Source organism: Cydia fagiglandana, chromosome 25 (assembly GCF_963556715.1).
Source record: "Cydia fagiglandana chromosome 25, ilCydFagi1.1, whole genome shotgun sequence".
Taxonomy (NCBI): Eukaryota; Metazoa; Arthropoda; class Insecta; order Lepidoptera; family Tortricidae; genus Cydia; species Cydia fagiglandana.
The window spans coordinates 9329281-9346853 of record NC_085956.1 but is presented as its reverse complement, the minus strand read 5'-3'; the positions used below and the strand labels follow the sequence as shown (position 1 = coordinate 9346853).

Genomic DNA, 17573 nt, shown 5'->3' with positions numbered 1-17573 from the left:
AATACAAAGGCGGCAATTTTGAAAAACGTGGGCGCGAAGGGATATCGCCCCATAGAAAATTTGAATTTCGCGTCCGGTTCTGTGAGGTCCGCAGGTCTAACCTAACCTAACCCACCATTCTGGCAGCATTTCGGTTCTGTGAGGATCGCAGTTCTAACCTAACCTAACCCACCTTTCTGGCAGCATTTCGGTTCTGTGAGGGTCGCAGTTCTAACCTAACCTAACCCACCATTCTGGCAGCATTTCGGTTCTGTGAGGGTCACAGTTCTAACCTAACTCACCTTTCTGGCAGGATTTTAACCTGACTTGACCTACAGGTGCATGCTGTTATAAATAAAATCAAATATGTCGAAATCGATATGTCAAGTATTAATATAAGTATGCATAAATTTTAGTACTAGAGATATTTATGCAGAATGACATTATGAATATAATAAATTTGAAGTTCCAATGAGTATTGTTTAAAATGAAAATGCATAATGATCATTAGGATGTAAAATTGTATGAGATACATTTTCGGAGTCTCAATAATCGAATTTGCAATTTTATATGAACTTTGGCGCACCCGCCTGTAAGAGCTTACCCCTCTGTCGAAAACCTTGCACAATTGTGCAAACTTTTGTATTTTACTTAGACTCTTCGACTCTCGCCTCTCCTCGCTTCGCGTATGGAACAGAACCTTATACTTATACTTAATTATAACAGGAAATGTAAAAACGGTAGAACTGCGCAGAAGTTATAACCGCAGTGCAACGTTAAGTTGCTAAATAAAATGTACTACGTTCGCAAATACTAACATTATCTGAACCTAAGCTTCAATAAAAACTATACGAAAAATATTTGGCTATATCAGTATGGTTTTAAAACGAGTGTATGAGGTTTTGAAGAAGAGATTTGATGATGGGTAAGCACAGGTCATAAACTGAAATATATATAAGTATAACATAAACAACGTTTTAAAGAGCCATCAAAAAGACTGATCGACTTCACTGGTGACCGAAGCGCTAACAGCTTTCTCGCACAACGTATTAGCATCGCAATACAGCGGGGAAATGCTGCCAGCGTCCTTGGCACCATGCCAAAGGGACCCAAATTTCTTAGATATCTTATATTTTAATTTTATTATAGTATTCGTTTTTAGTCTTAATTTAGTTTTATTTTATAGATAAAGTTAGTTTGTTTTTTTATGTACCTGAAACAGAAAATAAACAATCTTCAATAAGTATAACATAATTTTTATACAAGTGGGTACTAAAGAAACAGTGACCAAGCCCTTGGGGTCAGGGGCAGAGTCCGGATTCGAACCGGCTATCCCGCCACGGCGGTACCCGGTCCTAATTCTCGAGTAAAGATGTAGTGCATAGGGTGTATTCGGGTAATACCGAATGTCGGATAATTCCGAAATTCAGATGAAAATCACCCTTAATTCCATCATAATAAAAGTCTCTTTTCGGAATTATCCGACAGTTTTCGACATTCGGAATTACCCGAGTAAACCTTAGTTGTATTTCATCTTATTTTCTCGGAAACGTTCGTATTTGTCATGCTACTTCAGCCAACCTCAGTACTTTTTGTACCGCGACTGACTGAAACAGCAAGACACGTTCGCCCGTTTCTGTGAAAATACGATGGAAAATAATTATGGACTACATCTGAACTTATAAGTTATAAGCAATCTTAAAAAAAAAATTATTACAATTTATAAGTGGTAATTAATAATTAATTTAATAAATCGTAATCGTGTGGTAATCGGAAAAAAATTGAAATCATATTATATACTCGTAATTAAGTGTTAATTTTTAGAGATGCAACGGATAGTTGTTTGGCCGGATACCGGATACCGGATATTCGACCTGACCATGAGCCGAATATTCGGTATCAGGCCGCCGAATATTTGGCCGGCGGAACTATACCTATATTTTGGTTTCTTAGGTGCGTTTTGGGCGGGTTTTGACCTGAACCCCTACCACCAGTTTTGAGATTGACAGATACGCTCGCGTCTAAGTAACTCACTTTCTATGCATCTCGCTCGTAGTCGCATATTAGTGCAAGCGAAATGTATAGAAAGTAATTTACGTAGACGCGAGCGTATCTGTCAATGTCAAAACTGGTGGTAGCCGTCCTGTTTCGTATGTCGAATGTAACGTTCGCGCGGACTCATTTCTGTATTAAAATTGTATTAAAATAATAAACAGTTACGATTATGAACGTGACTGTTTCTTAGATACAATTTGTTTACTCCGAAATCAAGCAATGTTATTATCCGGTATCCGGCCGGATAGTAGGTCACTATCCGGTATCCAGTCCAATATTAAATAATGTCCGGATAGGCCGAATACCGGATAGTTACCGAATATCCGGTGCATCTCTATTAATTTTACTAATTTTTCCAGTTATGTCAACTCGCCTCTGGATTTCAAGTATGTGACCCAACTTAAATTCGTGATGACGACCATAGGCTCCTGGCCATATAAGCAATTCGGACGAAATCAATTAGCCCCCATTATGTCCATGTACAACGCCTTTCTAATACTCTTTGGCACCATCATGGGCGCTTTAGCATTCAACTATATTCGTGTGAATAGAGTAAAACTGTCGTTTTTTGATTTGGGCCATAATATTTTGTGTTGGATTTTCTGCATCTTATATCTGGTAAGTAATGTATTCCTACACAAAATTATTTAGTTCCAACACTACATGATTGAAAATAAATATATAAATAAATACATGGTGATTCAGGAGACGTGAGAATGAGAAGCATCAATGAGTACCTACAGTCAGAGGGGGTTCACTCCGCGATCTCGTCGCGTCGCTACAAGTACATGCGGCCCACACCAATTTTGGTGTCTAGCAGAGTAGCGCCTAGTTACCGCACGTCTGCTCGCGCTTGCGCCACCTTGCGGTATTATCTGTCGTAATAGACGCGTTTTGTTAGAGAGTGAATCTTCTGTACCTAGTGCTATTATTTATTCTGTGGCACATGTGGGACATCTGGATCAAAATGGGCCACAAAGAGCACAAAATAGAACATAATTTCAAAAATTTTACCATATCATTAGGGCAAAAAAGAAGAAAGAATTAATTTTCCTAGAAAAAATAAAATAATTGATACAAAAAATTCTACATATAATGGCTCCTCTACACGATGGGCCAGCGCCGGCCACTCCAAGGGACGCAGCCATGCGGTAGAATGAGATAGCAATATCACTTGCTCCCTCTAACGCATAAATGCGTCCCTTGGAGTGACCGGCGCTGGCCCATCGTGTAGAGGAGCCATAAGTTTTTGTGTACATAAGCCATAATGAGCTTACTGTGGGACTAAGTCGATCTGTGTCTTGTCAAATATTTATTTAAATAATCATTAGAGATGCAACTAATAGTTGTTTGGCTGGATACCGGATACCGGATATTCGGCCTGGCCATCGGCCGAATATTCGTTATAACATTTCGGTTTTTCAGGTGCGTATTGTGCAGTTTTTAGGGTTCCGTACTCAAAGGGTAAAACGGGACCCTATTACTAAGACTCTGCTGTCCGTCCGTCCGTCCGTCCGTCTGTCACCAGGCTGTATCTCACGAACCGCGATAGCTAGACAGTTGAAATTTTCGCAGATGATGCCGCTATAACAAGAAATACTTAAAACAGAATAAAATAAAGATTTAAGTGGGGCTCCCATACAACAAACGTGATTTTTGACCGAAGTTAAGCAACGTCGGGCGGGGTCAGTACTTGGAAGGGAGACCGCTTTTTTTTGCCTTTTTTTGCATTATGGTACGGAACCCTTCGTGCGCGAGTCCGACTCGCACTTTCCCGGTTTTTGACCTGTGTGGAATGTTTGTGTTTGATTTAAAATACTTGATACGACCGTGACTGTTTCTTAGATCCAATTCGTTTACTCCGAAATCAAGCAATGTTACTATCCGGTATCCGGTCGGATAGTACGTCAATATCCGGTATCCGGCCGGATAGTAGGTCACTATCCGGTAACCGGCCGGATAGTAGGTCACTATCCGGTATCCGGCCGGATAGTAGGTCACTATCCACACACTATAAGTAGTAGTTTACTACTACTACTATCCGGTATCAGGCAGGATAGTACAATAATGGCCGGATAGGCCGGATACCGAATAGTAACCGAATATCCGGTGCATCATTAATAATCATTATAATTTCAGCAAAGGATTGTGACAGCGAGGACAAGGAAATATCAAGAGACAATAAAAGATTATTTACTTGATTTCAACTTATTCTACTTCAAAGGCCGGTCGCCATACGCCGCAAAGGTAAAACAATATTTATTATAACAAATACATATACCAATAACAAACAACACAAACAATAAACAATAACAACAACAACAACAACAAAAACAACAACAACAGCAGCAAACAACAACAACAACAACAACAACAACAACAACAACAACAACAACAACAACAACAGCAAACAACAACAACAACAACAACAACAGCAGCAGCAGCAAACAACAATAAACATAAACAATATGTATTATAAAAAACTGTGCCTATTTTTTGGGATAAGGTTACCGAGTGAAAGGCTCCGTTATGAGTACGAAAGTATTGATTGCAGTTTTTTTAATCTAAAGTGTTTTTAATTATTTTGCTGCCAATTTTTTTTAGACACATTTCAATAAAGTTTGGCAAGTTTGAAGAGCTAGCTACTTATTCTGGGTTGAAACACTAACAGCCGAATTCGAACAATGAGATACGTCAAATACTAGATATTGAAAAGATATGGAATAGATATGTCAGTGTCAAACAAGTGTCAAAAGTGACGTTTTTGTTTGAAGAAATGTCAGTTTTGAACTTGTTTGACACTGACATATCTAATCCATATCGTTTCAATATCTAGTATTTGACGTATCCGTTAAGAGCATCCGACTTGCAATCGAGGTCGCGGGTTCAAACACCGGCACATACCCAATGAGTTTTTCGGAACTTATGTACCAAAATATCATTTGATATTTACCAGTCGCTTTTCGGTGAAGGAAAACATCGTGAGGAAACCGGACTAATGCCAATAAGGCCTAGCTTACCCTCTGGGTTGGAAGGTCAGATGGCAGACGCTTTCGTAAAAATAACTGCCAATTCTTAGGATTAGTTGCCAAGCAGACTCCATGCTTCCATACCAACGCGAGGAAGAAGATGATTGTGCACTTGTACACAGAGTTTTTAACGTCACGATTTTTTTAGGTCCACGCGCAAATCCACATCATATCAGGAATGTTCACAATCTACGTGATGTGGGAGATGTTCATAGGAGTTTCCCTGTTCATATTCATGCCTTGGTTCAATAACTACAGCAGAGGCATGTTCGGAGAGAACCGCCCCGAAAATAGCACGTTCGAACACTCTGTATACTTCTATTTTCCTGATACCGTTTATTCTACTGAAGAGGGTGTGTTGAATGCATAGAGTGTAAAATACTAGCTTTTAGGCGTGCGTGGGGCCGAAGCCAACTCGTAGAGGCCCCTTGTAATTAGACAATTTACTCTTAATGTAGTGTGACACCAACCAACGATTATTCCTGTTTGCACTATGATAGTAGTAGTAGTAGTAGTAAACACTTTATTGCACAAAACAAGTACATAACACAGAGAGAATACAATAAATGTGTACAAAGGCGAACTTAGTACACCCAAGGACAAGCCCCGGTTAGTGTAGAACTATTTAAGAAAAAGGTACAAAAAGAAACCGGGCTATTGGGTTGAGTTGCTAGTGGACTAGTAACCGGGACTATGTACTTCGTCTGCGTGGAATTAGTGACAGCAGCTAAAGTAGGTATAGCGCCTGGATAATGCTAATAGCAATCATTCAATTCGCGCATTGCTTACTTCAATTATTAGGCAATTCATTAACTCTTTCAATTCCACCCCCCTTTGCACTCTCATCGGGGATGATATCCGACATAGAAACTATCCTATGTCCTTCCCCGGGACTCAAACTATCTCTATAAGTACCAAATTTCAACTAAATCAAATCAAATCAAATCAAATCATCTCATTTATTCGTGATAAACTATAACATACACAAGTAAATAACAACAAAGAAAGTTAAACATAAAATAAATAAATAGTTTACCACGAAATGGTCCCGCCTCAGCATAAAATGCTAACCCAAAAGTCAGCGCTGATCTTCCGGTGAGACCATTTGTGGGTCACGAACGCAGCTGTACGACACGGCCCCATCATAAAACAGAACGCGACTTGGCGGCGGAGAGTGGATGGGCGGACGGGCAATCAGCGCCATCTGCCGGTGAGATGTCAAGATGACATAAGGCCATGTCGTACAACACGTGCTGTTCAATAACAAGTCCATTCATTTTATTATTATCTTCTAAAACGACTAAAACACTAGTATCAGTGCATAACACTAAAGAAAATAATCGTGATTACATGATGAATTAAAAGAAAAGTACAATCTTACAACAAAAAACAAAGAATACTACCTATAGGTGATTAAGGTTTACAAATACAAAAAACAAAAAAAAGACTGACAATGGAATAAAATAAAGCTTGACTTTTCGTTTTTACGAGTTTTTTACATGAAGAAGATGAATTATTACTTAAATATAAATATAACGCACAATAGTGATGCAAGAAGAAATGAGAAAGAACAACAGTTTTCAGACGCATTGAGTGAAAGTGAGGATAGGACAGAAAAGACAGGTAACCTATATTACAATATTATTGATTTGCCCACAAGTATATATAAAAAAAAGTAAAAGTAAAACAATTAACAACCACATAATTATAGGAATAAGAAATTACACTAAAAGAAGCTAGTATCATGTCTTAAAGTCTCCTGTTGCCGCTGGTGTTGTAGTGTACATAGTTTAAGCTTGGCTTTAAAACTTATTATGCTTTGTAGGTTCCTGAGGGGTGGAGGAATGTTGTTCCAGCAGCGGCTTGCCGTGTACCTAAAGCTCCCACGAAAAGCTGCCGAAGCATGTTGAGGTGTCACCAACTGCACACTGCAATTACGCGCCCCAAGTGACCTACGGGTGGACATCCATGATAACTTCTCGAAGAGATACGATGGGGACTTGTGTTTTACTACGCCAAATAAAAGATAAGCCAGATGAAGCTTGCGACGGTGTAGCATTTTGAGAATACTGTGCTTATTTAGAAAAGGAGTCACGTGGGCTCTTGGTGGAATGTTGAAGCAGAAACGAGCACAAGCATTTTGTACCCGCTGAATAAGTCGCTTTGTTTTTGCCAGAAGACGTGGACCATAAACCAAATCCATATAGTTTAATTTAGACAGAACAAGTGTTTCAATCAACTGAATGCGCAATGTTTCATTAATGAACGGTCGTATGTTATATAAAAGTTTAAGCCTGTAGAAACAGTTTCTCACAGTTTCCGCAACATGCTTTTCAAATCTGAGTTCACTATCTACAGTTAAGCCTAAATTTCTAGCCTCATACACTCTTTCAATGGGTTCACCCGATAACATTACATCTCTAGCAGGTCCTATGTTGCTCAACTGAATTTTGGTGCCGAATATCAGATATTTTGTCTTAGATGGGTTGAGCATAAGACTATTGTCTAGTGCCCAAGATGCTATGTTTGCAAGATCTATATTAAGTTTTTGTATAGCACTGTCAATTTCAGATGGTTTACAGGAAATGTATATCTGTATGTCATCTGCATAAATATGATATTTGCAGTGTGTAATATGAGTCCCGATGTCTGCTGTATATAAAATGAACAGGATTGGGCCGAGTATCGATCCCTGTGGTACACCTCTGGAAAGGGCCATTTTACCTGAGACTTTAGCTGATCCATCACTTAAGCTCAGTTTAACATACTGCTGCCGCTCACTGAGATAACTATGAAACCAACGCAGTGCACTGTTATCAAAGCCATAATAACTTAGCTTAGACAGCAGCAGGTCTGTATGAATGCAATCAAATGCCCTAGAAAAATCAAGCAGTACAAGTAGTGTGCACATGCCCTTATCTTGTGACCAAAGTATGTTGTCTGTGACATCTAGCAAGGCCGTCACAGTGCTGCGCCCCTTCCTGAAACCCGACTGCACATCTGGTAAGATACCGTTACTCTCAATGTAGTTATTTAGTTGTTCACACACAATCTTTTCCAGTATCTTAGACATACATGGTAGAATGCTGATAGGCCTAAGGTCCTTTAATTCGGAGGGGTTAGAGGTTTTAGGAAGTGGGCGCACGATGGCCACCTTCCAACTGTCAGGAAAAGTGGATGTTAAAATAGAGGTGTTTATCACATCAGTCAGTAAGCCTATAGTATAAGGAAAAGTCATAAGCAGCATTTTTAAATTAATTAGGTCATGCCCTTCTGCATTTGATTTGAGTTTGGATACAATTTTTAGCAACTTATCTGAGCTAACTGGTTCAATATGAAATTTCGACTTGTTGTAGCTGTTGAACTCAAAGTAAGTTAATTGAGAAATTGTGACATGTGACGCAATTGGTATGTTTAAAAAATGTTTATTTATTATATCAGGGTCGCTGAAAGTAGATGGCAGTTCTAAATTATTTTTAGGCAGAATGGTAGATTTTAGATTTTTCCACAGAGATTTCGGCTCCTTAATTTTATTATTTATGTTGTAGTTAAAGAAAGCTAGTTTTTCATTGTATATGGCCTTATTTACTGTTGACTTTAGGTCCTTATAATAAAGTCTTTTACTCTCAGTCCCTGTCTTATGATAATCTGCGGCAGCTTGATCACGTATACGCATCATCAGTTTCACTGTGTCTGTGATCCAAGGATGTGAGGGTCCCTTTATTATAGATGTTTTCATGGGTGCATGCATGTCAAATATATTGACTATATGCCTACTCAGTGCTTCCACCTCGTCATTAACGTTCGGCAGCGCAGACATCTGATCCCACAACACACTACGCAAATCATTGTCAAAAAGAATAGAATTGATGTTATTAATAGGCCTGTGCAATATAGTGTAGGGCTTTGGTTTGTCCCGCTTAATCGCGAACTCGCACATAACAATACAGTGCCCAAGGAGTGACCCTACATGCTCAATATTAATTTTTTTGGCAATTAAATCGGTGCAAACCACATCAATAAGTGTTTGGCTTGTATTTGTAAAGTGCGTTGGCCCTGTCACAATTTGTGCTAAATTAAAACTGGAAAGGAAATGGTTAAACTTTGTTGTTTTAATATCATATGCAGTTAACAAATTAATATTGAAGTCACCCAACAGAATTAAATGTTCATAACTAGTCAATGAGCTAATGGTGTCAGATATTGCGTCTAGGAAAAGGTCAACGTCCTGCCAAGGTGGGCGATACGCAGTGCCAATTACTATTTTTTTCCCTTGTACTGTCATGTGTATCCACATTTGTTCTATCGTCTTGTGTTTGGGGTCCACGGGATGTGGTAAGTTACGAGCTGTGACATTACGCTTTATGTAGAACCCGACCCCCCCACCACGTGAGCGTGGGCCCTGTGGTCGCGGAGTGTGGCGCAGCCTACACCCCGGGAGCACAGGGGCCCGACCCTCATCCCCCCCTCTCAGCCAAGTTTCATTAATTGCTAAAACATCCATATCCAATCGAGTGCAGGTTGCTATGAAGTTATCATGGTTTGTGCCCAACGAACCCGCGTTGAACAAACCGATACGTAGCTGATTTCGACTCATTTTACATAGCGTTTAAAGATAAGGATAAGCGGTCGGCTAAACAGAACCGGTTTTGCATTGCAACCAGATGCGGTGATCGTGAGCGAAATGAATTTGAGGTTAATTATGCAAATGTGTTTTTCGGTGTTTGGTTGTATAAAATAAGTAGGTATTCGAGTAAATATAGTGAAAAGTACAAAAATATTTAATATACTAATAAGTGTAAACATTGTATTCTGATTAAAATAACAAGTGTAATGTGTGTATTGATTGTTTACGTGTATGGTGCGTTTTTCAGTAGTGTAATAAGTGTTAGGCGGCAACAGTAACAGTGGTAGACAGACGTTGGTGGCAGACAAATGCACTAGCAAGCTACATATCAAACTAATATTGTGGACAAACCTATATTGAGCCAAAAACACGACCTAGGTCTAGTTCAGTGCGAATGCGGTGTCGGGGCGAACTCGTGCCTGCCTGCTGCCGTGCGAAGATCTTTCCGTCCCGGGTCCAGACGTACCTCCAATAGTGCTGCTGCTTCAGCTCCCGAGCTTTATATAAGAGACGTCGGTTGTGAGGAGTCAATCGCTCGTTCACATAGAAGGCACTGGTACGACCAGGGATGCCGGTGCCCTCCGTGGTGACCCCGCGGCGCACGCGCGCAGCCTGGAGCAGGCGATCCCTGACGGCGCGGCGTGCCAGGCGCACCACTAGCGGCCGCGGCCGCGCTGCTGGGCCGTGGAGACCATCCTCCAGCTGAGGTGCGCGCCCCACACGCGCGGCGTCGACGATGTCGTGCTCGGTGAGTTCAACTCCCAACTTTTTACCCAAGGTTGTCACTAAATGCATAGCGTTTTCGCCCCTACTCTCCGGTACGCTGGATATTTCTATGTCATTTAGTAACAACTCTTGGTCGCGGTCGTTGAGCTCCAACCTAAGCTGCGATACGGTTTCGACAAGAGAGTTGTCGGGGGCAGTCTGAGACTGAGGTCTGCTCTCCAACGACTCGACACGGGCACAGAGCGCGTCGATGCGCCCCTCGCAGTTGTCGATCCGCCCATCGCAGCCATCGATCCTGGCTGTCAGGCTCTCCAGGGATGTGCGAAGAGCGTGTATCTCCTGGCTCATCACGCGCATCTCCTCGCGGAAGAGCCGGAGCTCGGTGACCAGCAGCTGCGTGTCGGTGACGCGGGTCGAGTCCAGTCCATTGTCGCGCGGGGTGGTGTTGTGTCCCTCCGTGTAGGACACCTCCATGATGGAGCTGTGACCCTCGGGCTCCGTGGGGCTCAAGACGACCTGGGTCCGTGCACCCCGGCACATGTTTATATTTTCACACCGTATTGGTGTGTTTGTGTTGTCCCTCCGAGGCTCGACACTTTTACACTCGACACACTTCCACGAAAGTTTCTGGTCAGGTCCCATGCCATTATAAAAGTCAACTAAAACATTCGCACAAAGGAGGTCGTACAGTTTTAGGCAGTTGCAGCATTTCAAAACTCTCCCGTCGGTTATTTTTCGAAAGCATCCTCCACAGCTTGCCATTGTAAATTGTACTGTACGCCTACGGAATAAGTTTCAAAATTGCACTAAATATCAACGACACACTGATAAATGCGCCCGCGCAGATTCTAACAGCTGATTGGCTGTCACCGGTCAGCTGACCCGAACAGATGATGACTTTACACTGAATGTTTAAACTGTGTTTTATAGCCTAAATTACATTCGTACACTGCACAATTGTTTTTTATTTAGTAGCCTCTCTTACTAGGATTAGTATTTAACACCAATTAAATTTTAGAACAGCTAATTACTAGGTTTTTTTAGTAAAAATCACGGAGCGAACGGAAAGTACGTATGACAGCTCTGACGTACGTCACGTGACGTTTTCCGGTTTCCGTGACGTTTGACGTTACTAAATCGGTTCAGCAGCGTAAGCGTGAAGAGGTAATAACGGACAGACAGACAGACAGACAGACACACTTTCGCCTTTATCCTCGCATCCTTGGCTCAAGGGCCTATTTAAATTTATTGTAGTAGAGACCTCAGTTTATTTATTAGTTAATAACATAGTAGTAAGTTTTTTTAGAGATGCATCGGATATTCGGTTACTATCCGGTATCCGGCCTACCCGGTCCTTATTTTACTATCCGGCCGGATACCGGATAGTAATATTGCTTGATTTCGGAGTAAACAAGTTGGTTTTAAGAAACAGTCACAGGTCATAATCGTAGTCGTTTAAAATTTAAAAATTCCACTCACTTGTACGCGCCCTCATTTCGAACCTAGAAATGAGTCCGCGTGAAAGACCACTACGAAACAGGTCAAAACCTGCACAATGCGCACCTGAAAAACCGAATTGTAGGTATAGTTCGACGCGCCGAATATTCGGCGGCCGGATACCGAATATTTGGCCGAGGGTCATGCCGAATATCCGGTATTCGGTATCCGGCCAATAAACGATCGGCCCAATTCGAACTTTAAGATACGTCAGTTAATAGATCTAGAAAAGATATGGATTAGATATGTCAGTGTCAAACAAGAGTCAACAGCGACGTTTCTTCAAACAAAAACGTCACTTCTGACACTTGTTTGACACTGACATATCTAATCTATATCATACTAAATTAATAAAAATAAAACCTAAACTACAATAAAAAAAATCGCCCCTCGGCAGGATACCGTAGACGCTGGCTGCTGCCTTACCTCGCTGAATTGCAATGCTTATGCGTTGTGCGAGGAAGCTGCCAGCCCTACGGTCCCCAATTACATCCACCAGCCTCTTTGCTAATGCGCCGAAAAATTTCAGAGCACCGGGACCCCACGGGCCGAGTGTTTCTACACCAAAAGGGGTAAAAGTATATTCTTGCCCGATGCGGCTGTACTTATTCCTTTTGTTTCGCTCAGCCGCATCTGCAGCCGCACCCGGTGAGACGGAGGTGCCATGAAGATGGGACGGGGCCAGTGTATCGACGCATGTAGCGTCCCACACCAACACCCGCCCCATCTCCCATGGAATCAGCGTCATGCCATCCGGCCTCTTACCATCGTCCCTGAGGACGCCGGATGGCTCCAGCAAAGCCGGCACGTTAGCGCTAGCGAGCGCGCGTCGCAAGATGTTTAGTTCATAAGTTTTTATACAACATTTATATGGGAAAAAAAATTTATTCAATAACAAAACTTATACAAACTATTATTAAAATTAAGTATAGACTAAATAAATTAAAACTAAAACTAATAAAATAAATAAATAAAACTTACCCACCTACCTTAGATCCCCCAGATCTGTCCCCTGCGGAACATTTATATTGATTCAATAAAATTACTATCTATATCATTTCCATATCTATTATTTGACGTATCTTAAAGTTCGAATGTAGCTGTATCCGTCGCATCTCTAATTTTTAGTGTTCCGTACAAAACTTTGTTTACGGAACACTTATGGGATCACTTCGGTCTTGCAAATCAGTTAATTTTTTCAGGATACTGGATGCTATTCATCTTCAATATTCCAATTTCCTACGTCACCACAATCGGCCTCTGCGTTTTTGATCTATTACTGTGCCTGATAGTGTTCCAAATTTGGGGCCACCTGAGAATTCTAAAGCACAATTTGCAAAATATTCCTCTGCCTGAGAATAATATTATGTTCTCAGTTGAAGAGAATAATAACATACGAATGTTGTTAAAGGATAATATATTACATCATAACTTTATTATAAAGTAAGTACAGCTAAAAACATAATTATTACCGTAAAACGGGGTGAGTAGGTTTCGCGGGAAGAGCTGGGTTATGAATGCGGAGAGAAGGTTTGAGAGGGGGGTGAGAAGGGATTTTAAGGCTACTGCTACAAAAATAATGTATTCCAATTTAAAATGGGGCCATAGTAATACGCATAATAAAATAAAAAATCGATCCAACAATCTTCCAAAATCACCTTTGTATGAAAAACCCTCTCACCCCAAATACGAGGCACTACGGAGTGAGGTGGGTTTTCCTCTTTACCGTCAAAGTTATGTAATGGAACTACCCAAAATAAAATACAAACTAAAATACCAACGTTCGAACCACTTATTATATACACCATTCAGTTTTCACATGTAAAAATAAAATTTTATCGAGGTTTTAAAGTCAAATTTCACCCAACTCACCCCATTTTACGGTATATGTATTGATCATGGCCATAGAGAAATAAATTAAGTATAGATTACTCACGTCATACATCAGTTTTGTTTTGTTACCAAAACGCTCGTTATTACAAGCTTTTATTTACTTTCACATGACCGTTGTCTGTAATGAAATCTTGCATGGTCCACTTCCCGGTTTCCGATTGAACTGAAATTTTGCATGCATGTATAAATCAGACGACAATGCTATATTATGGTATATTATGGAGACAGAAGGTGGCCATAAAAACTCTGTGATAAAACAACGAAACCTAATTGTGTTTGGGGTTTTTAGAATTGTCTCGATGAGTATTAATTGCCTGTTTTTAAAAGAATTTCATGTTAACAGATTCGGGTTATTCCCAGTAGTTACCACCAAGTTCATACCAGTGGTAACTACTGGGAAAAAAATTACCAGTAAGTAGTTACCACCAACCCGGTTTGGTACCACCAGCTAACCTATTGGGGTTTTTTTTTAGTTTAGTTACAAGTGGTTAAAGTTTGGGAAAAAATCCCAGTTACCACTGGTATGAACTTGGTGGTAACTAGTATGAATAACCCACAGATTCGTGGACAGATGTTCGGACGCGTTCAGCGAATATTTGTTCGCGTTCTACCTCTTCATGCAGTTCATCACCTGCATCTTACTGCTGGAAGTAACCTCTTTCACAGCAGACGCGCTGGCTAAATACGGCCCCTTAACCATTGGGATGCATCAGCAGTTAATACAAGTGTCCATATTGTTTGAGATGTTGAATACCAAGGTACATGTTTAATTAGTTTTCACAACACCAGGGGCACAATTTTCGAACGATATTAGACTAATATTAGTCTACGAACTGTCAAAACGTATGGATTATCATGGCAACACATTAATAATTTAGACTACCGTTCGAGAAATCATCGTCGTCATCATATCAGCCTTTTATCGCCCACTGCTGAGCATAGGCCTCTCTTCGAGTACGCCACTTATCCCGGTCCCCAGTCAATCTCATTCAGAAGTGTCCCAAGCTTCCAAAAGTCGTCCACCCAACGAGCCAACGGACGCCAGGCACTCCTTTCGTCTGTAAGTGACCACCATTCTGTCAACATTTTGGGCCACCTGCTATCACTCTGCCTGGCAACATGTCCCGCCCAGCTCCATTTAAGTTTGGTAACGACGTATCCAACGTCTTGCATCTTGGTGCGGCGTCGGATCTCGACATTCCTCACTCGATCTTGAAGTTTGATGCCGAGCATGACGCGCTCCATGGCTCTCTGTGCCACTCTGATTTTATGCACAGCCCCTTGGATTTTATGAACTGCCTGCCTTGTGAGCGTACATGTCTCGGCACCGTAGGTCATGGTGGGCAGGACACATTGGTTAAACAGGCGAGTATTCAAGCATTGTGGAATTCGTTCGGAAGGCGTTCGAGAAATGGTCGCCATGCTAGCAAAGACTCTCTTTATTCCTCAAAAACTGATGAAATATTTGCATGTTTTCCACAGTGACAAAGTATTTCTGTATTTTACCAAATAACTATGTATATTTTTTATCCTCAGAGTGAGCAGCTAGTAGACGCCGTATACTCTATCCCGTGGCAACATATGGACACGCGAAACAGAAGAACTGTGTTGTTTTTCCTGCAAAGAATACAGACCCCAGTCAGTCTGAAGGCCGCCAAGGTGGTTCCTGTTGGGGTCAATACTATGTCTGCGGTAAGGGGTCCCCTTGTTTCCCATAAAGTTCTTAGTCATAACACAGAATAACTAATAGTATGTATTGTTTGTCATATTATCGTTAGTCATAAAACTGAAAGTATTAACTTTTCAGGATTTTCGTAAGATTATTCTATAGATTAAGTTAAGTTAGGTTTGTTTTATGGTAATCCTGAAAAGTTACGCGTTTCTGAACTGTTGTCGTCGTTGCCAGTCGCTGTGTTGTGCAATGTTGCGAATGACTGAAAATAAACCGTAGAATAAACAGTAAGTTTTATTTTCAGGTCCTGAAGACTACGTTCTCGTATTACATGATGCTGAAGGCTTTAGCTGGGGAGCGATAATTTGGTGGGAGTGGGGGGATATCTCGAATGCTTACTTTTTTATATTATGTCCATTTAATAGAATAGTCAATATATGCTTATTAAGTACCATTTAATAGACTTTTATTTACCTCTTACATACATCTTCTGGCAATTAATTTAATAATTAAGGTAACATATAGGTATGTAAGTATATGTATAGGTACTAAATTTGAAATTACTTTAGGACTTAGGTGCTGTGAATACTTAATCCAGTATTTAAACTTTTTTTTGCGTCTAAATTTGTGTATGAGTATATTAAGTTCAGTACCCTTTAAATCCGGTTGACTCATGCACCAATTAAATACGAATTCCTTTGGTTTAATTGTTAATTGGTAAAATATAATAGTCTGGAACGGCGCGGAACTAAAGGTAACTGTCTTGTTATTGTTAAAGACCACCGGTTGAGATGGGATTTAAGAATCTTACAATAGCACAGAATAAATAATAGTACTAGGTACAGAAGACTCACTGTCTAACAAAACGCGTCTGTTACGATCAGGACAGATATGGCCGCTAGGTGGCGACAGTGCCACGCGCGGCTTATGGCTATAGTCCGTTTTTTTAGCATTAGAAAGAACTTCGCAGAAGTAAGCTTGTGGTTCCAAATACGTAAGTTTTAGCGGTAATAATTTGAAGTCAATTATATGTACTGACCATGCTACATTAGATAAGTCAATAATTATTAACAGATAAAGAGCCTGATAAAAACTGCACGCTTGCTTCTGTGGAGTTCTTTCTAATGCTAAAGAAAACGAACTATAGTCACCAAATTTCGAGTGGAACGGAATGGATGTACTTTTAACAGTTTTAACTACCTGTAGCAAAGCGACGAAATCGCGGAGTGTGCCACGCCCGACAATAGCGATTACATTTTATTTGTGTAAAAAACCGGTCAAGTGCGAGTCGGACTTGCGTTTCGTACATTACTCAATTATTAACAATGAAAGCAATGAAACAAAAGAAATGGGAGCATTCCATGAAATTGTCTACCGTTGTCCCGTACAAACGCGAGGTTTCTGAAGATTTAAAGGTAGGGCACCAGTAGTCAGCCTTATAACGAAATTTCTATGTTCAAGATCGTATAATTTGCACACTTATGGACCAAAAGGTATTATCAATGTTTTTTCTGTTCAAGAATTTAATAAAGTTTAATTTTTGTAAAGAATAAAACTTAATTGAATTCAACTTTTGGAAATATTAACATTATTTTAATTTATTCAATAACAAAACTTATACAAACTATTATTAAAATTAAGTATAGACTAAATAAGTTAAAACTAAAACTAATAAAATAAATAAATAAAACTTACCCACCTACCTTAGATCCCCCAGATCTGTCCCCTGCGGAAGTGTGCCCATAAGGCTGGCTACATTCCCACGCTGAATAGCTATGCCTATTCTTTGGCCTAGGAATGAGCCAGCCCTAGGGTCACCCGTCGTTTCCAACAGTCTTTTTTTAAGGTCTTTAAAAAGGTTGTGGGCGTCACGACACCACGGCCCCAGGGTCTCTACCGCGAACGCCGCAAATATGTGGTTGTTTGTAAGACCAGCATATTTGCGGCGTTTTAGGGTTTCAGCCGCTGCTGCCGCGCCGCCAGCTCTCTGAGACGTGGCGACTAGATGGGACGGCGCTAGGGTGTCTACACATGTGGCATCCCAGATGAGCGGCCGTCCCATCTGCCAGGGGATGAGGGTTATTCCATCGGGCCT

General features: G+C 40.8%; 2 protein-coding genes and 1 long non-coding RNA gene across 3 annotated transcripts; 2 read left to right on the top strand and 1 right to left on the bottom strand.

Moving 5' to 3' along the window:
- Positions 1–748: 748 nt before the first annotated feature.
- LOC134677044 (uncharacterized) lies at positions 749–15916 on the top strand. The gene is made up of 8 exons (XM_063535471.1): positions 749–904; positions 2394–2652; positions 4174–4281; positions 5212–5416; positions 13116–13356; positions 14366–14564; positions 15343–15498; positions 15783–15916. The coding sequence occupies exons 1-8, from the start codon at positions 855–857 to the stop codon at positions 15840–15842; spliced, it is 1278 nt and encodes a 425-aa protein (XP_063391541.1). The 5' UTR covers positions 749–854; the 3' UTR covers positions 15843–15916.
- Positions 6000–8692, top strand: LOC134677171 (uncharacterized). Its single transcript, XR_010099996.1, has 2 exons — positions 6000–6686; positions 6889–8692. It is a non-coding gene; the product is annotated as an uncharacterized LOC134677171 (long non-coding RNA).
- On the bottom strand, positions 9223–11434 carry LOC134677057 (uncharacterized). The gene has a single exon (XM_063535491.1). It carries the CDS (start codon positions 11176–11178, stop codon positions 10042–10044), a length of 1137 nt encoding a protein of 378 aa, XP_063391561.1. The 5' UTR covers positions 11179–11434; the 3' UTR covers positions 9223–10041.
- Positions 15917–17573: the final 1657 nt, after the last annotated feature.

What these genes read in the sequence shown, in the direction of transcription:
- LOC134677044 (XM_063535471.1), top strand. Translation starts at nt 855, where the DNA reads ATGGTTTTAAAACGAGTGTATGAGGTTTTGAAGAAGAGATTTGATGAT. An exon ending in AAGAAGAGATTTGATGATGG is followed by an intron (nt 905 to 2,393) that starts GTAAGCACAGGT and finishes TAATTTTTCCAG; the next exon opens with TTATGTCAACTCGCCTCTGG. An exon ending in GGGTCAATACTATGTCTGCG is followed by an intron (nt 15,499 to 15,782) that starts GTAAGGGGTCCC and finishes TTTTATTTTCAG; the next exon opens with GTCCTGAAGACTACGTTCTC.
- LOC134677057 (XM_063535491.1), bottom strand. Translation starts at nt 11,178, where the DNA reads ATGGCAAGCTGTGGAGGATGCTTTCGAAAAATAACCGACGGGAGAGTT.